The sequence below is a fragment of the Saccoglossus kowalevskii genome, chromosome 4 (genome assembly GCF_978046115.1).
Source record: "Saccoglossus kowalevskii chromosome 4, keSacKowa6.1, whole genome shotgun sequence".
In the NCBI taxonomy this organism is placed as follows: domain Eukaryota; kingdom Metazoa; phylum Hemichordata; class Enteropneusta; family Harrimaniidae; genus Saccoglossus; species Saccoglossus kowalevskii.
The window spans coordinates 21105187-21119346 of NC_140644.1; the positions used below are offsets into that span (position 1 = coordinate 21105187).

The 14160-nt window shown below is 32.9% G+C and overlaps 2 protein-coding genes across 2 annotated transcripts in view; one reads left to right on the forward strand and one right to left on the reverse strand.

Moving 5' to 3' along the window:
- Positions 1–3328: 3328 nt before the first annotated feature.
- Positions 3329–5569, forward strand: LOC146747183 (protein NLRC5-like). Its single transcript, XM_085498305.1, is given in 2 exon segments — positions 3329–3341; positions 4158–5569. Coding segments are annotated over 2 exon segments (1425 nt in total).
- Positions 5570–10507: 4938 nt separating this feature from the next.
- LOC100378830 (copper-transporting ATPase 2-like) overlaps positions 10508–14160 on the reverse strand; it is a 39112-nt gene continuing 35459 nt past the window's right edge. Inside the window, exon 21 of the mRNA XM_078011935.2 lies at positions 10508–14030. Coding sequence (XP_077868061.2) covers positions 13784–14030 — 247 coding nt within the window. The 3' untranslated portion in view covers positions 10508–13783. The remainder of the gene's footprint in view (positions 14031–14160) is intronic.

Here is a 14160-nt window from a genome sequence, read left to right on the forward strand (position 1 = left end):
CAAAAAAACTATTTATTTATTTTTTCATCATTTATTTTAATTTATATATCAGCATTTTCACAAATTTAACTTTTTTGATTTGCTGAACAAAAGCTGTCACTGCTCTATGTACTAATTGCTGTGTTGTCTTTCCGTCTCCTGTTATAATTGGATAAATCCAGTAAGTAACTTATACAATAGTGACTTCAGACTTTAAATAAAATAATCTGATATCAGCAGCACATGGACTTGGGATTTGTTTAAAACTTAACTGTATAATTGGGGTTCTAGCCACATTGCATAATCTGTTAGTTATTTGGCAAAATATTTAGCCTATAACATTTTTTGCATTAACAAATTTATAGGCAATATAGGTAATAGTTATTATTAAAAACACATTTGTACGATTAACTTTTTTATCGTTTGTTCTGAAATAAAATTTTTAAAAATATATGCATGAGCGCGTGTGTGAATTCTGAAAAAACATGATATCAAAAACAGAGTGACCCCCCCTATTCGCACAATCAAAAACAGGGTATCCCCCCCTACTGATCCACCGACCCCCCTTAGGCCGAAGTAACTGACCAATCCCTTAAAAACCGTCAGTTGTATGGGTTTCATACTCACTACATATGTACCTTAAGGTCTCATGCCACTAAACAACCAATGGCTGCTCGTAGCCCTCAATTTAAATGCCTTGCAAGAACCAATGAATTTTTTAAAATATTTGTTGATGTTTTTCCAGTGATTTCTTTAGGTGCAATCCAAATACAGTAGGTATGTCTTGTTTACCTGAGATTTGCAAGAGTTTGAGCTGACCAACATGTTAGTTTTTTTCAAGTGTTTGATTACTGGCATGTTAATTTCCCATGAGCCCTGAAGTATGAGCCCTGAAGTGTTTTTTCTCAGATTTGTTCTTTTTGTGAAGATACTTTCAATTCTCTAATTTTAGTAACTATTTTTGTCATTTTTAGTAAAAAAAATGCTATTTTCGACTTATATCCCTATTGCTTCGATATTTTATACATATCTACTTTGAGTGGACCTCTCTCAGATTTGTTCATTTTGTGATGATGCCTAATGAATATTTTTGGTAAAAATTGACCTCTTTTAGATTTGAATATTTCATGACAATAAAATCAGTTCTGTAATTTTAATGAATATTTTTGTCATTTTTGGACTTCAGGACTTCTTGATAACTTCTGCTTTGATTGATTTGATACTTGGAATATATGTACATATACCCTGGGTGGACCTCTATTAGATTAAATAATTTTGTGACATAAGGGTAACATAGATATATTGTATGTACTGTAGTTGTCCGGGTAAGCGCCCAGGGTCCTGAATATGGAAAACTGGCAAAAAAAAAAGGGTGGACTTATGCCCAGACATCTCCTTAAAAAAAACGGCAGGGAATAGAATGGCAAATGAAAACGGAAATAAATGAACAATATACAACATTAGAAGTATATCAATAAAAATGTCTGGGGTTAAACTGCGAAAAATTATTTCCGGTTTTGACAAATACTGGATCAACAGCCATACACAAACAATAATAATTTACGAATTTACACAGTAAAAATTATGAAAGTTCATAGTTGTTTAAAAAACTTCTCAAATCTTCATTTGTACATTCATTGCCATCTTCGTGAAAGTCAAAACTCTCAATGTCCAAGTCAGCATCACTGTCGCCGTACAACAAAATCCCTACAGCTTCATTTTGAAGTTCATCGATGTTGCACACACAGTTTGGACTTTATAGCACTTTTAATCCATGGATTTCACTGTCTGTCAGCTTGGCATTGGCATGTCTTATCACGATAAAGAGACAAGATAAATGGGACATGTGCAAATTGCAATATTGCAACATTGGTTTAATTGCCGATGACGCTAAAGCCGAATGAGTGCGACACTTGCTACGCAACTCTGGATACTGTAAGATTTGCTTGAATGAAGGAAACACAAACTAAATGGCCCATTTCAGGGCCACGACATATTTCAACAAGCAGACTGTCGGCTGAGATAGCTCCGCTGCTAGCAATGGCACATTTCCATTAAAGAACTGAAGATATTGTTAGAAAATGAACAATATGTATCAAAGCAATCAGACTTGCTGTTTTCAACAAGAATTCAAAAATATCAATTTTTACCAAATATAACAAAAATATTCATCAAAATTAGAGAATCAAAGATATCATCATGAAATGAACAAATCTGAGAGAGGTGTACCTGAGGTACCTATATGTATAGTAAGTATCAAAGCAATCAGACATGCGGTTTGTAACAAGAAAGCAAAAATAACACTTTTTATCAAAAATGACAAAAATATTCATCAAAATTAGAGAATTGAGGATATCATCACAAAATGAACAAATCTGAGAGAGGTCTACCTGAGGTACCTACATTGTATATGTATAACATAAAAGCAACGAGACTTTTGAACTGCTTGTCCAATTTTTTTGATATTGTATATGTAGGTATATCAGGTGGACCTCTGTCAGATTTGTTGATTTTGTGACAATATCTTCAATTCTCTAATTTTGATGAATATTTTTGTAATTTTTAGTCAAAAACGTTATTTCCAACTTTTTCTTGAAAACTGCTAATCCAATTGCTTTGTAAATTATTTGTAAGTACCTTGGGTGAATCTCTATCAGATTTGGTAATTTCATGACGATATCTTCAAATCTCTAATTTTAGTGAAATATTCTCTGCAACCAAATCAAGAAAGTTGCGATATTAAAGCCGCTAGCATTAGGTTTAAATTGCTTCTTAGTCATTGCTTTCAGAACATGCATCACAAACAGCAGAGCTATATCAGCCAACAGGCTGCTAGTTTACAAGTGTTCTGCCCTTTTCTCAGAGACATTTTACAGCTTTGGCTTAAATTTGATAACAAAGTCTAAACATAAAGGGTTGAATGTTGTCTTCAGTTATTTTTTGTATTTCGATGAAATTTAGCTGACCAGCAGGCGTTTTTGTCAAAAAGAAATTAAGAGCCAAATTTAACGCATAAAAATAGTATGCGTATTTTGACCTCTATGTGGCCAACCAATGGCTGGCCATAGAGCCCCGCGTCCATCACCTGGCGATGCTCTTGCCTTTCACCCCCTCCGGAATGTTCTACTTTCGCAGCCTAATCGCAGGTTTTTCGAAAAACGGCAAAAAAACACAAGAATTAGTAGAAATATTCCTGTTTTGGGCGGATTATTGATAGAGAATAATGTCTTTACAAAAATGCTGAAAAACCATGAGTTTTGCCTTAGTTATTTTTTTATTGGCGAAAAACTGCGAACTCGGCAAATTTAGTTGCACAACTTCCCTCTATCATATACACCCAGCGACAACGATGCCGGCTGACTGTGATTTTGTAATAGCAGTGTTCAAATGACCATGATTTTTATTTTGACTACATTGCGCACTGGTAGGAGATCACCGGCGCCGACATTGTTACACTGTATCAACGTAATCCCAACGCAACTTTGAATAAACTAAGTGACTTCTAAAGACTGAATGGCTTTTGCGAACTTCGTATACTAGCCCATTTAGTTATAAACTGACGTTAGCTTTACGTTTATGTCCCACCATGGAAACAGCCAAAAACATGTTATTTGTTTTTGAGCGGAGCGGATCGCCAACCAGCCTCCCGGCTTGTCATCACATATTTAATACTTTGATATTTGTTTTGTACATGTGTATGTACTTGTGCATTAATAATAAAGAAGTACAGACCTCACATTTGATTGTATTCAGAAGTTACAATAACATTTTTTTGGCTGATAAGTTGCTTGTTTAAAAAAAAAATAGTACCGGTAGACATGTGTGTTAGAGCTCACGTTGTAGCAGTTGACATTTGTTATCGATTAGTAAAAATATTATGGTTGATATTATAATTTCAGATCCTGTCTTATAGCTTGTGAAACATCTTGAAGATATGTACATACGACACTATACACAATTTCAACCAATACTGAAAAATGACTAATTTTCACTGGGTTTAAATTTCACTGATTTACCATTTCAGGCATATTCAGTGGGTTTTAAATTCACGGTTTCGTTATTTAGATAATGTGTTCTATGCTAAATTTTACATATTCACTGTGTTTTAATTTAGCACATTTTTCCAGTCAGCGAAATAAGCTAAATTAAAACACAGTGAATAATTACCCCTTTTACAGTACCATGGAACGATGACCTATCTCTTCAGCTTGCTGATGTCTATACAAAGTTACGAGTGGCTAAAGTAGGAAAAAGAGGTGGTTTTACAACTGGAGAAATTGTAGAAAACTCAACTGATATTTTTAATCGAAGTGTCCAACAAAGGACATCGTCAAGACGTATTAGAGTTGAAGGTGCCCCAGCTATTGGGAAGTCCATTTTCTGTAGAAAGCTGGCATATGATTGGGCTTGTGGTGAATTTGATCAGTTTAAAGTGGTCTTACTCATTGAATTGAGACATGTAAGACAGAGGAAAATTGTTGATGTAATATTTGATCAACTATTGCCTATTGATGCCAAAATCTAAAAACAAGAATTGTCTTCTTATTTTTCTGAAAATGAAGAGTCTGTTCTTTTTGTCTTTGATGCTTTCGATGAAATTGACTCAGACTTGAAATCTAATTCAGATATTTTAGATTTACTTCGTGAGAAACTGTTGTCACAATGTACTGTGATTACCACCACCAGAACCCATGATTGTGATAGCGATTTAAAAAATTCTGATGTGCATTTTTGCATTGAAGGATTTGATAAACAGTTGGCTTTTGAATACATTTGGACGCATTTTGGTGACAAAACAGTACTCTCTGATAACCTCATTGACAGAATTGATTATAAAGTGCATGATGATATCTATCGAAGTCCCCTACATATTTGTATGATCTGTTTTCTTTGGGAGGATTCTCAAGAAAGCGTAATTTTTCAAGAAAAACAAACACAGTTGTACACAAGCCTTCTTAATTTGATTCTGAAGAGATCATGTAACAAAAACAAACTAAATGTAGAGTATGACTGCTTCCCAGAGAGTGTCCAAGTTGCACTTGGTCATCTTGCTTCAATCGCATATAATGCATTCAAAAACCAGCAAATTCTGTTGAATGAAAGTGAGATCTCTGACCCAGTCATCTTATCTCTTGGTCTGCTTGTTAGAGATCATGGAAAAGAAAGATTAAGACCAAGAAAGCTCTGTTATTTTTATCACAGAACATGGCAAGAGTATTTCGCAGCCTATCACATAAGTCATAATATTGATAAAGCTGATGTGTTGGATTGCACAAAAAACCTGTTTTGGAATTACAACCAACATTTTCAAATACGAACATACATCTTTGGAATTGTAAAAAATAATACAGCTCCTTTCCTTGATATTTTCGGTAATGTATTGGTTAGACAACTTAGTTGTAAGCTTTTCACTAGAGAGACATATAGGAAGCATGCCGATCTCTTGGATTTTGCATTTCATTCTCTAAGGGAAAGTGAACATTGTCAAACCTTTATTCCATATTTGTCAAAATGGCTTCCAGGCTCTGTACGTATCTGGGATTTCTCAGGTGATAAGATTAGTCCTCGTGATGAATTTCTGCTCACATAAACAGCACCTGAAATTCACTTATCTGAAATTATGTCCGTCCTCCATTACCAATATGAGAATCGGGCACAAACAGACCCAAGTATTGTGAAATTGTATTGGAACAATATACCTGACGTCATATTAGCTAATACTACTCCGCTGATTACAAGTACATGTACATGTCTTACAACATTAATAGTTTCTTATATTAAAGATGAGATCTTAAATTTGGGTTCATTTATAAAGTTGACTAATGTGGTTTCAGAAATTGTTCATCGTTCAGTGGCTTTGGAAAAGTTGACACTTGTTTATTTTGTGAATTTTTCAGAAGAGTTCCATGCAATCGATACCATACAGATAAGCAGTCTGTATACTGACTTTGTTCACTGCAATTTGTGATACAAATGTCAAAATGTTTAGGTTTGGTGTTCCTTTCATTGAGAATTCAATTTTTACACTTGATATTCTGCAAAGCAGTAAGCTAGAATACATGTCATTGATTTTAAAAGATGATATATGTGATAGTGTGATGCATAACATTGCTGAGATTGCAGGTCGTATAAATCCCGGCAATAGATTCATACTCCAGATGTTGTTGTATTCAGTTAAAGATAGAGAACTACTTAGTTTTCTCCAGAATTCACAAATACGTGATCTAGTAATGAGTTTCTTTAAACTTATTGCTGTATCTTGTTTCAATGCTTATGATCACATATTTGATATTACTTATCACTATCCAGATGTAAAACTACATTTTCTACAACTACCTGGTAATACATGTTACTTAAGTGTTAAAAAAAGTTGATATGACATCACACATGAGTGTTGATTTTCCTTTTATAACGCTGACTCACATGGTTGACTGTGCTGGTGATGTGAACGTATATAATAAAGTCTTTATTGAAATTAATAAAACCTGTTCACCGTTATACATGTACATACCTTGGTGCCAGGTAATTGTGATCTTTGTGGTTAGTAGTAGAGAGTACTCTGTAACGAAGAGTTTCTTTGTGTAATATGTAAGTCAGCTTTTTAGCTCCGCTGTCGACTTTGTCGAGCGGAGCTTATCATATGAGTGATTGTCCGTCGTCGTCGTCCGCGTCAATGTTTTACTTTTTCGACTTCTTCTTGAAAACTACAAGCCTGAATGCTTTGATACTTGGTGTATATGTACCTTGGGTAGATCTCTTTTAGGTTTGTTCATTTCATGTTGATATCTTCAATTCTCTAATTTTGGTGAATATTTTTGTCATTTTTGGTAAAAAGTGATATTTTCGACTTCTTGTTAAAAACCGCAAGTGCAATTGCTTTGATATTACATATATAGGTACTACATGTGGACCTCTCTCAGATTTGTTCATTTTGTAATGATATCTTTAATTCTCTAATTTTGGTGAATATTTTTATCATTTTTGGTAAAAAGTGATATTTTCGATTTCTTGTTAAAAACCGCAAGTCCAATTGCTTTGATACTACATATATATGTACTACATGTGAACCTCTCTCAGATTTGTTCATTTCGTGATGATATCTTCAATTCTCCAATTTTGGTGAATATTTTTGTAATTTTTGGTAAAAAGTGATATTTCCGACTTCTTGTTAAAAACCACAAGTCCGATTGCTTTGATATTACATATATAGGTACTACATGTGGACCTCTCTCAGATTCGTTCATTTCGTGATGACATCTTCGATTCTATAATTTTGGTGAATATTTTTGTCATTTTTGGTAAAAAGTGATATTTTCGACTTCTTGTAAAAAACCAATAGTCTGATTGCTTTGATATTACATATATAGGTACTACATGTGGACCTCTCTCAGATTTGTTCATTTTGTGATGGCATCTTCAATTCTCTAATTTTGGTGAATATTTTTGTGATTTTTGGTAAAAAGTGATATTTTCGACTTCTTGTTAAAAACCAAAAGTTCAATTGCTTTGATATTACATATATAGATACTACATGTAGACCTTTCTTAGATTTGTTCATTTCGTGATGATATCTTCAATTCTCTAATTTTGGTGAATATTTTGGTCATTTTTGGTAGAAAGTGATATTTTCGACTTCTTGTTAAAAACTAAGTCCGATTGCTTTGATACTATACATATTGTTCATTTTCTAATGATGTCTTCAGTTCTTTAATTGAAATGTGCATTGCTAACAGCGGAGCTATCTCAGCCGATAGGCTGCTTGTTATAAGCTTGGTTTAAGATGTACCAGTATTAATTTTGATTTCACATTCAATTGTTTTACACATTTTGATTGTTCTGTACTGCCATTAAAGGAATTAATTGAACACAATTTAAAATTTGAAAAGAGACAAGTTGATGGTATGGTGAAACACTCATTTTACTCCTCACAGTGAATCAGACAAATTAGTACATGTACCGAGGGTAGTACCAGGTGTATTATTACTTGAGTTTTGACTTGAAAGCTGTTACAGTGATTTGTATTCAGGTACTACCCTTTTATTAGCTTGCCCATAATGAAGGGAAAGGTATATAATGGGGTAAATGTCTGTCTCGTTGTCATTGTTCCTGTTAACTGTTTCTTGTGGTAACAGTAACCCATCCATTTTTTTACTCTCGTGTGCGAAGCACAAAAGGGAGTCTTTGCAGTTACCCTGTCTGTATGTCTGTCTGTATGTATGTATGTCACTTTTTTTGTTCCACCGTTATCTCAAGATCCACTAATAAAATTTTGGTGAAACTTGATACATAGATGCTCGGAGATAATGTGCAGAGTTGATTAGGTTTTGGTAAAAAGCCATGAATATTTATTACCTAATTTGCATGATAATTAGCTGATTGTTAGCTGTTCCATGACCGTTCCATTGATATCTGAAGAAGCACTCATTGAATTTTGATGAAACTTGGCACATGGATGCTCTGAACTAATGCGCAGATTTGATTAGTTTTGGGTAAAAATCTGTTTATATTAATTACCTAATTTGCATAATGATTAATCAATTTTCGGCTTTTCCACTGATATCTCAAGTACTAATTATAACATTTCAATAAAACTTGGTACATAGATGTCATATGACACTGCACAGACCTGATAGTTTTTAGGGTAATATCAGTACATATTAATTACCTAATTTGCATAATTAATTAATTTTCATGCAGCTTTTGATATTTCGAGTAGTAATGATCCCGTTTCATAAGGACTGTGCAGAGACCTTATTAGTTTTTGGGTTAATATTTCTGCATATTAATCACCTTATTAGCATAATTAGTTAATTTTCAGCTTTTCACCTGATATCTCAAGTACTAATCATCACATTTCAATGAGACTTGCGACATAGATCTTCTAGGATTATGTAGAGACCTGATTAATTTTGGGATAAATAATTGTGCATATTAATTACCTAATTTGCATAATTAGTTAATTTTTTGCTGTTCTATGGCTGTTGCACTGATGTCTAAAAAACCACTCATTGGATTTTAATGAAACTTTTAAAGAGTACCCATCACATTTCAATGAACCTAGGACTATACACCATATTAGTTTATCGGAAAATATTTATGCTTCTTAATCACCTAATTAACATAATTAATACTGATATCTCAAGTATTGATGATCACATTTGAATAAAACTTGGTACATAAATGCTCTAGGACAATAGACAGCCTGATTAATTTTGGGGTAAAATCTGTTCATATTAATTCTCTAATTACCATAATAATTAATATTTTTTGTTTCTAATCACATTTCAATGAAACTTGGTACATTGTGCAGACCTTATTAGTTTTACACTTAAATCAGTTCATATTAGTTACCTTATTTGCATAATTAGTTTTCTGAGTTTCCATCAATATCTCAAGTTCAAGTAATTTTTAATTAATTTTTAATGTCTCTCTAATACTCTCAGCACATGGGAGTTCTTTCTAAGCTTTCTTTGATTATCTGGTTGTTTTTAAACTTGAATATCATATTAGTGACTATAAAATCTTGCAAGTTCAATTGTAGTTTGATTTGCTTATTTATTTTTCATTTAGAATATTGGTGAAATTTCACCTAAAAATTGTCTCATTTTGTGATTACAATAATAATTTTTATCTGATCATTTTCAAATTTGGAAATCTTGTTAACCACTATTAATGGGGAAAATATATGAGGGGAAAATGTCTGTCTTATCGTTGTCATTGTCGTTTGACATGTGCTATTAACAACTGGACTTGGGTAGTTCAAAAAGGTGCATGATTGATTTACTTTTATATGTGAATACAGAATGATTGCAAGTTTAATGTATGTAAACCATTATTAGTTAGTGTACAGACAGCAGTGATGTAAATTCAGTTAAGAATTTTATTACAGTAATGTTCTGTAACGCATTTCATTTATTCTGATTTAACCCCACTTGACAATATACCTACACAATAGTCTTTTATATTTTTTTAAGGGTAATAAATTGAAAAGACAACAAAAGTAATATTGTCCCACTTCTTGATATGTTAACCATTTATTTCTTCTGTAAATAGAAAAAAAATATGAATCACGTACATTTAAATTACCAATTTGTCTACTGTAGTCCATATTTGCATGTGTAATTTTCTTTTTCACTGGCATGTGTTTTATAATTATTTGTGAGTCTCCTACAAAGTTCAGTGACTCCTCCCCTAAACAGCAATGCTTACGTTCACATCTGACCTCTTTAACACATTCGATTGTGGTTCTTTATAATGTGTAATTAGATGTGAAAGTGTCTGCAGTCTTTCTTTTTTCATGATCTGCATGACCAGTATTTTGTCGTCAGTGGAGCAGTACAGTTAGCAGGTAATCCCTGACCAGTATTGTATTTGCTCATTTTCGGAGCTATTTTATATTTACATTCGGTAGTATATTTAACATTTTTTGTTATATTGTTTTATCATACTTCCTTGATCATATAATCCAAACCCTTTATTTTAAAGAGGGCGGGCATTGACATTTATTAAAATATGCGTGTAAAAAGTGTTTATTGCATACAATATATATTTATTTTACTTTCACAGTTTGTTTACATTCTAAAAATTTCTGTTAGTGTTCACGTTGATGGGAAAAAGACAACTACAACATAAAAATCATCTTTGCATTTGGTGGTGATCTTGGCAATGGCTCCCATGTGACTGTCATGACGACTACCGCACCCAGCCTTTTCACTGTTAGATTACTGTAAAATTCAACACTAATTTTAGATTTATCAGGCAAATAATTTACATTTTGATAACAAGTATTTACTGTAAAGGGGCTAGTTATCCACTGGGTTTTAATTTTGCTGACTGTAAAATGTGCTAAATTAAAACCCAGTGAATATTTTAAATTTAGCATAGAACACATTATCTAAATGATAAAACCGTGAATTTAAAAACCACTGAATATGCCTGAAATGGCAAATTAGTAAAATTTAAACTCAGTGAAAATTAGTAATTTTACAGTACTGTAATATAAGTACATCTCCAAAAGGAGAAAACATAGCATTTATTGTATGCCAAGTTACACACTCAAAACTATAGACGCACCTTTTACAGACGTGCATACACTATTAAAAGCAAATACAGTTTTGATTATCATGACCAATTCTGTAAAGTACATTTGGGATGGGATAAATCAGTGAAAATACCATTTTTCTAATAGTTTTGCTAAAAGTCACAAATCGTGGAAACAAAATAAAAATAAACAACATTTAAAATGCCTTTTCAGCGAAAATTAATTCCAGTCACAATAAAAGTATTTTACATCAGAATTTGACTACCTTGTCAAATATGACAATACTAGAACATTGTAGTTACAGGGTTAAATATCATGCATTCATGTTCCAATGAACCATTCAATATATACTATTTTTTTACTTGTAATATGGAGAGTTTTTTCATTGAGGAGGGTGGAAGGACTTGAATATTAAAGATATAAATTTTTTTTAAACATTTTCTTTCAAACAGCTGAAGAATCTTTGTATATGCATGTGATTCATACTATGTCTATCAATGTGTTTGAAATGTGATAAATTAATTTTCTGCTACTAACCTCCTCCAATCATGTATATAATATTAACCTTTTCACCACTAGTTTCTCTTTTCATCACAAATTTACAAAATAGTCTAGTTTATAGTCTGCACTTTCCTTCGGAAGATTGGAACAAAAATACCAAAACTTTCAATTGATTAAAATTTTGTCTTGTTGGCTTCAAAATTAGGATTCATTTTCAGAAATACTGAAGAATATGAAAAAGAAAGTGCAGAAGAATGTGGGCGAGAAAAGATTAATATCAAAAACCAACATTTTCGTACCACTCACCATACACCCGACACAAAGTGAGAACAGAAACATGGCTGCCATCTCAATTACTGTTTTTATATACAATTTCAGGTAAAATATATATATTTTTTTCATAATATCTATTTGAAAACTAGTGTAATATTCCAAGAAATATACCTGGTACATGTTTAATCATTCTGATTTCTCTTGATAAATGTTATGTGGCTTACAAAATTGACACTGGGACATTTCTTTTACAAAAATTATGTACATGGAATAAAACTACATTGTTAATTTTCAACAAAAATCACGTATATATTGACTTAATGGGACCTTTTTTATGAAAATAAATCTTTTGGTCATGGGGGGGGGGGGGAGGGGGCAATTCATAGTTATAATACCTTGTTAGATTTGATATGTTCAAATGTCTTTAATTGTGAACACAGTCATGTCAAAATAATGTTAAAAACACATGGTTATCACCCTGTATGACTGTCTTAACTAATTTCAATTTAATATCCAAATTGAAAACTTCCAGTATATTGCCTGATCCCCAAATATTTATCATATATAGCACTAGACAGGCATCATCTATGATGACGAAACTAGCAAATCTATGAATAATATGTTAGTGAATTGATCAGAAAAGCTGGGGGTTGGCATTACGTATGGTCAGTATTAGACTGGCGCAGTCAGTCATTTGTTTTTGTAGTTTAAATAAAATAAAAAAAAAAATCGCGAAATGGAGGTGTTAGCGCGAAATCCGACTGGTTTATTCTGCAGGAAATTCATTGCTATTAAATATTCATGATGCACATATTATAATGAGATGGGCGCGGAAATACGTGCATAATGAGGTCAACATAGTAAAGGTCACGCTGCAGACCCAACATGGCGGCACGTTGAAATTCGAGTTTTTCGTAGTCGTCGTTTCTAATTCATCACAATGTGTAAAAAAGTAACTCGTACTCGTCGTAGAACTAAAAAAATATCGACTGCTACAATCAGTCGACGTATTCTCGGTCAGAGGTCAGTTGAAGAGACGCTGTGATTGGCTCAGATGATTGTCAATTAGAACACTCATTAACATAATTACCCGTTGAAAAATCGACGGGTTCCTGCAGTGTCGATAGAGGGCCATGCAGAGTAAACCAGTCGGGGTGATTTCGCAGTTACAAGGGATTTTGCACTAACACCACCATTTCGCAATTTATTTAATTTTATTTAAACTACAAAAACAAATTAATCACCCCGACTGCGCCAATCTAGGTCAGTATGTGTTCTCATGGTACTAGAGATAGCTTATCAGTGATGACACAGAAATATGTGCAGATTACGTAGTTACATAGTTATTCACGAGTCCATTCTTCGGTGTACTCGATAGGATAGCTGGATTCCAGGAAAATAAAGCACTTGCTTTGTAGTGAAAAATATTCAGATGTACATTGAAACAGTTATAGTATAGTACTACTCGACTGTTATCCGAACATTAAGAAATAACAGAATTCACAGCCTTGTGCACAAGTAATACATCTTGTACTACCAGTAAGAAAATAAACTGAATTGATGTTTTACACTTAAAATATGGATAAAATTAATTTGATTATGTAAAAATATTGACATAAAAATATTGCGATACATCTTCACGAAATATGTGCAGCTATATTAAACATGAGATAATACTCAACAACAATTGTGACGTTATAAAAAAATCTCTTGAAAAATTGTCTTTCAATATTAAAAAATATATCTCTTGTAATCAAAGAAATAAATTTGACACATCACTTTACACAATCAAGTGGCAGTAACAATGATTCTATTGTGGCTGCACTTTTAAAACCATCAACTTGAATTGTGATTTGTATGGTCTATAGAAAAAAATTTACATTAACATGCACAATGTATCTGTCTTTTTACATTCTTCTCATTCTCTATTACAATTAGCTTCACCATCACCAAATGTAAATGTTGCATTGTGGGAAATTGTCAAATAACCTATTCTTCCTCATCACCATCCTCTTCCAGCAGCCTCCTCTCATCCTGGGCAAGCTCTGTTTTACTGAAGTTTTTGAGTTTCTCGAGCACGTTGGATTTGCGCTTCGTCCTCAATTCTATATCTTCAAGCTCCATGTTTATGGCATGGCTGGGTTGACTACTCAGATGGGAAACCTGGAACTTCTGCTGAACATGCAAGGCCTTGAAGTCATCTGTTTTCAATTTGTGTGCGGTAGGTTTTTTGTAACTGTGAAGAAATCATTAATTTAGTACATTGTATTAGTCTCTACCAAAATGTTGTAACATTCTGCTAAGTTTTAGTTTTAGCCAGATTCAGATTCTGTTTAGTGATAGGTTGTCATAGGAACATTAAAATA